A 6,053-nucleotide genomic window follows, 5' to 3' on the forward strand; every position below is an offset into this window, starting at 1 on the left:
AACACAATTAGATTGGCTACATTATACATATTTTCAGTAAAATTTTTACTTTTATTTACTATTTGGGACAATACTAACATTATGATAGAACACCGCTAACAAGAACAAAACTGTTAAACTCTCGGTGTAGATTCTAAAAATACAAATGTGATAAATTATACAGGTCCACTACTGAGATAAGATTCTGGCTACGGGTCAGTCGATGCAGCTTGCAAATCGTAGACCTAATAGCTTGATAACATACATATTGTTTCACATAATTAAAACTCAAAGGTCCACCCAATATGGTGTAGCTAAGTTGATAAATTGCCTATAAACAGTACTTTAAGGTCTCAAGGTCGACTCTACTGAAAAGCACTCACATGAATTTAATTTTCTTTGAGTGCCCAACGCCGGGAAAAAGGGCAAAAACTCATAGGTCCGAATATAAGTTGATATTTCGATAATGGATCCGGGCCTATTCCTGCCCAGTTATGATTTCGACTCAACCGGCCCACAAGACGCTACAGAATACAAGCCTTTTATAATTAATTAACGGGTCGGATCTAAATGGATGGCCAGGATTCTTTGTTGCATAAATCACAAACTATAGAGATCACCTATATACTCTCTTTTATGTTTTCGTTTCCCCCTCCTCCCAAACCCTAGAGCTCCGCCTACCTCCATTTCTCTCGACTCAGTCAAAATGGCGTAAGCATTCAAAACCCTAGATTCCTCTATTCTGCTTGCTTCTGTTATCATTTTGCTATGTTTGATTAAATATGACGTTGATCTTAAACTTCTGCAAACAACAAAGTTTAGATTTTATGTTATTTTATTTTTTGCTGTGAAAGTAGATTCTTTACATATTTTCTGTAGTTTTAGGGCGTAGATTGAGATATCGGTCGTCCATGGCAGAAAATTTAAGAGAAAGGACCAATTTTGAGATCATTTGTTTGTTTATTTTAACTAATAACAGTTTTATTTTGTGATTAATAATTAGTCCGGGATTACTGCAGTAAATCGTACGGTTCGCTTAATGTTCCTAAATTGTGTCTTTGTTGATCTCATTGTTTTTTAAATTATGTGCAGTGTCGTATTTGCCTTGCACATGTGATTGAAACAAAATTTACTAGGATTTAATCATGTAATATGTCTAATATCTGTTGCTTAGCTAATAATTCTTCCACCGCTTAAAGTTTTCTAAGTCTTCACTCAAATGCCTTGAGCAAATGAATTATGAATCGGAATGTATTATAATGAAACGAATTATCATATGCTTATATTCACTGAAAGATTGGATGACTGTATGTGATGGAATGTATTATAATGAAACGAATTATCATATGCTTATATTCACTGAAAGATTGGATGACTGTATGTGAGTTATCATTACTTATTCTGGTGCATGCTTTCATATATTTCTTGAAGGGATGAGGTTCCTGTTGAGGCACCCACTCTTGGAGAGCCCATGGATGTCATGACTGCCTTGCAGATTGTGTTGAAGAAGTCGTTGGCTCATGATGGGCTCGTTCGTGGTCTCCACGAGGGGGCCAAGGCTATTGAGAAGCATGCTGCACAGCTTTGCGTGCTTGCGGAAGATTGTGACCAACCGGACTATGTCAAGCTGGTGAAAGCTCTTTGTACTGATCACAATGTGCACTTGGTGACTGTTCCTAGTGCTAAAACTCTTGGAGAGTGGGCTGGGGTTAGTAATTTGCTCACCCCCCTCTCTTCTCTTCTAACAGTTTAGTTTGCATCATCTTCTAGCACGTCGTATCTAACTTTTTGCAGTGCTATGACTGCCATTACTCCTTTTCTCTTCTCAGATGACTGTTTCTAATGACCATAAGCTGTTGATTCATTCAGACTTTGAGGGTAGAACCTGATTTTATCGTAAATTTTAGTATGATTAGTGGTTTAGAGTCTTCAGACAACATTAATGGATGTAGGCTAGAGTAGAAGTACTAGCCTGCTTAGTCTACTCTTTATATATATTATTTTTAATGTGGAATCGTATAGTGGGGGTAGAAAGAGTATTTTTTGATTTTATACGGATATACTAGATACTTCTCTTAAGAAGTACTGGTATCCGAGGAAGTTCTAGACTTGTGCAGTTGTTTTTTGGGCTGTAGGGAATTCTAGCTAAGTCTACATTGAGGTGACTTTTTGCTTGCCATTTATACGCTAATTTTTGATGTTTAATCAGGTGGCCTGTCATTGTGTATTGAGTACATTATGCCTTCTTAAATCTACTGTTTGGTGAAATGATGCATGTATACTAGTATTGTACCTTGATTTTGTGATGCTAGCATTTCACGAACACTTAAATAGTAAATTGCTATTATAAACTGCGGTCCTTTGGTAGTATCTGTTAGGATTTTCCTTCCATAATTGTTTGCTTCAGGCCTTCATCTTTTTATTGTACATATGAAGTAATTTACTGTATTTATTGTAAATTTAGATCATTCGTTGAATTTAAATTGCACTTGTTTTGGGAGTCATCCAACGGTCACCTTAATTTCTTCTCGAGGAATCCTGAGATTTATATGAAGTAAACTTTTACTTACTAATAGGGACTGATATTTGTGGAGAGAACTTCAAACCAAGTGATAAAGGTATGATTGTAGGAACTAGTCTTTCAGAAAGTGAATTTGTTGCGCAGATGATACCAAATACCATAATGAAATGTTTTTCCTTTTCTTATTTTTGACATACTCTAGGGAGTTAAACTTGACGTTTGTGCAGCTGGCAGTTCAATGCTAACAAACTGATGATGTTATTTCTTTTTTGTAAATCAAAGAAAAGTTTTAGTTTGAGAGGTTGTCTATTTTTGTTTATCAGTTATGATTTCAATTTCAATTTGTTCCTTGTCAAGTTGCCTATACCAAGAATGCATCTTTATCATGGCATCAAACTATCAAACTGGAGTTTGTTGCAACTTGTATCTTTCTTTTTAACTAACTAGATAACTGATGATACGCTGCAGCTTTGCAAGATTGATTCCGAGGGCAAGGCAAGAAAGGTTGTTGGGTGCTCTTGTGTCGTTGTCAAGGTAAAGATGATGGTAACAGTCATGAAATAAACTATATATCAAGTATATGTTCTAATTAGAACTGTGCTCGTTCTTTATCAGGACTACGGGGAGGAGTCAGAGGGACTTAACATCATCCAGGGCTATGTGAAGCCGGAATGAGTCGATTTTATTGTTTTAGCTAGCAGTGTGGCATCTAGAAATTTTGAAACCCTGTTATTTACTTTGCCTATGGTTGAGGTTTTAAATTAGTTTGTTTTGCTTTGTAAAACATTACTTCTTTAATTTTATGTTAGAATTCTATATTCTGGTTTTAAATTAGTTTGTTTTGCTTTGTAAAACATTACTTCTTTAATTTTATGTTAGAATTCTATATTCTGGTTAACAATCCTATGTAGTCTTTTTGTAAAACATTACTTCTTTAATTTTATGTTAGAATTCTATATTCTGGTTAACAATCCTATGTAGTCTTTTCGATAATGATTTCAGTCTGTGGTGAGGTAACCCCTTGTGCAACATATCTCTGCGTATCTCAAATGATTTTCTCTTACAGAGATGAGATGTGGATTCTCTTTATAAACCCATGTTGCTAGTTCTGCTACCCCTCAATATTGAAACGTGCAACCTGGATTTTTTATTCTTTTTTTTTTTAGGGTTGGTGTAATTCAATACGAGTTCGTGTTCCGTAAGTTGAAATGAAAAAAATGAATAGAAGATGTACTTTTGGTTCTGGGATTACAGCATGTGAATCTATTCTAATGTGCGAGGCGATCTTTGAAAAATCATCCGCCTTGATTATAACATATTGGTTTCATCGTGTAGCCATACTTTTCCATATTGATTATAACATATTGGTTTCATCGTGTAGCCAAATATCAAATATCTACCTTCTTCCATTATACATGAAGTAAAGCCTAGATGCAATTGTTTTTCACAGCATACTCTTTGGGGGATGTTTTAGTGTGGTATTAGCAGGTTTGTTGCATGTTATCCCTGTATAAATAAAAGATAGCTAAGTTGCTTTCATATTTACGATAAAGTAGTCCTTAGTGATCAAAATAGTCCTTGGTGTCATGGAGACTTGCTCCCCAGACCCGGTGCCTAGAGCCTATGCATCTTGGCGGGAGCCTAGTTAGGACCTAGGCGATTTTCCTATATATATATATTTAGTTACAAATACAATAATTGATAATGAATGACGATATTATTAGAAAGCACTAAGTACTATTAAGCGTTGGACTAATGCCTAGTGTCCAGGTGTCTAGGCGAATTTTTTTGGTTTGTTTGTTTAAGGTGGTTATGCAGGTTTTTTGCAAGTCGGAGGAGGTGGTGGAGATATTCATAGTTAGTTGAGAAGGTCAAATGAGTTTGGAGAAAATCACAAACTAGATTTAAATAGTCCAATTTGCTTATGCAATCCACGCTCCTTTAGATGCTCTCATGATTTAGGTGGGCGGCTTAGATACTGTCTAGGCCTAGGTGGGTTTCTAATCATGCTAGGCGCAAATTTTTTAAAACATTGATCTTATGACTTGATGTTTTTCTATTATTTATAATTATATTTATATTAATATTATAATATATATATAATAGTTATATATATATATATATATATTATATATATATATATATATATATATATATATATATATATATATATATATATATACTAGTGTGTGAACACAATGCAAAACACGACATATCATTTTTTCCTGCTACAGGAATCTCAATTTAATGTTATAGTAATATTTTATAACTTTTTGGAGTGCTACAGTTCCCGCCTCTGCTACAATTTTTTTAAATAATGTAGTTTTTCAGTATGCTACAGTGTTTTTAAAAATTGCTACAGCATCCAGTATCCTGGTTGCTACAAGTAATTATGTTACTAATAAATGCTGATGTAGCATTTACCTGCTAATCATGAATAATGAATCTTGCGGTTTTTCATTTGTATATATATATATATATATATATATATATATATATATGTATATATATATATATATATATATATATATATATATATATATATATATATATATATATATTATTATATATATATATAGTATATAATATATAGTAATTTCATTTAGCGGTATTTTGCTGCTAAATGAAATGTATTATCAGAACTCAAGTCAGATTTCTAGGTCATAATATTTATAAAGGAACTATAGTTCCAATTGATATAAGCATCGAATTTGCCTCTAAATTTCCTGATATCATAATTGATACAAAACAATTACTTTTGAAATCTAGAAGATAAGATGAATGTGGACATTACTTGGATATGGACAATTAATTAGATGACTCTTCATTAGCCCATGTCCTTTAGTCTTCTTATTATCCATCTATATACAATTAATTAGATGACTCTTCATTAGCCCATGTCCTTTAGTCTTCTTATTATCCATCTATATAATGTATGTCATGGACTACCATGTCCTTTAGTCTTCTTATTATCCATCTATATAATGTATGTCATGGACTACAAAATGTATGGAGAAATGAAGATGAACAAAAATGAGATGATCACTTTCTCCCTATATTTTCTCTTCTCTATTTATATACTCTTACATTTCATGTTCGATTCTTAATTATGATATGTGATGTATGTAGATATAACAACAAGATTACAACACGTTATCAGTACGAAAGCTCTAGCTAGCCAGTTCGTACTCGTCAGGGAGGCTGTCAACTGCCAGCTCTGCAGTGGTATGTATTTTGATGAAATTTCCATTTGTGATTTTTGTTCACACCTAAATCAAAAGGCTGTTCAAACTGGAATTTTTTTCGTACTTGCCTAGTATTCTTGCTTGTTTTATTAAGTGCTGTTGTTCATCACATGTGTGCTATTTGTAACTAGCTGCAAGGACATACCGATATACATGTGTGTTGGTTTCAAATAAAATTGGATATTTATATGCATGTGAATGTCTCAGGAATCCAAGTATATGAAAGACTCGATGATCCATTATACTTTTGTTTGAATCCTTCAGGGCCCAATATACTTAGGTGAAAGAAAAAAGCATAATCAGTGGAA

General features: G+C 33.5%; 1 protein-coding gene across 2 annotated transcripts; it reads left to right on the forward strand.

Moving 5' to 3' along the window:
• LOC109845192 (40S ribosomal protein S12-like) lies at positions 591-3,468 on the forward strand. Of its 2 annotated transcripts, XR_002248251.1 has the most exons (5): positions 591-690; positions 1,411-1,687; positions 2,969-3,034; positions 3,116-3,285; positions 3,426-3,468. XR_002248251.1 is itself a non-coding variant. In XM_020414412.1 (4 exons), exons 1-4 carry the CDS (start codon positions 686-688, stop codon positions 3,173-3,175), a joined length of 408 nt encoding a protein of 135 aa, XP_020270001.1. In that variant the 5' UTR covers positions 591-685; the 3' UTR covers positions 3,176-3,326. The 2 variants fall into 2 exon arrangements, 1 of the variants encoding a protein (XP_020270001.1); XM_020414412.1 differs by lacking the exon at positions 3,426-3,468 and having other exon boundaries at positions 3,116-3,326.

Source organism: Asparagus officinalis, chromosome 6 (genome assembly GCF_001876935.1).
Source record: "Asparagus officinalis chromosome 6, Aspof.V1, whole genome shotgun sequence".
NCBI classification, from domain to species: domain Eukaryota; kingdom Viridiplantae; phylum Streptophyta; class Magnoliopsida; order Asparagales; family Asparagaceae; genus Asparagus; species Asparagus officinalis.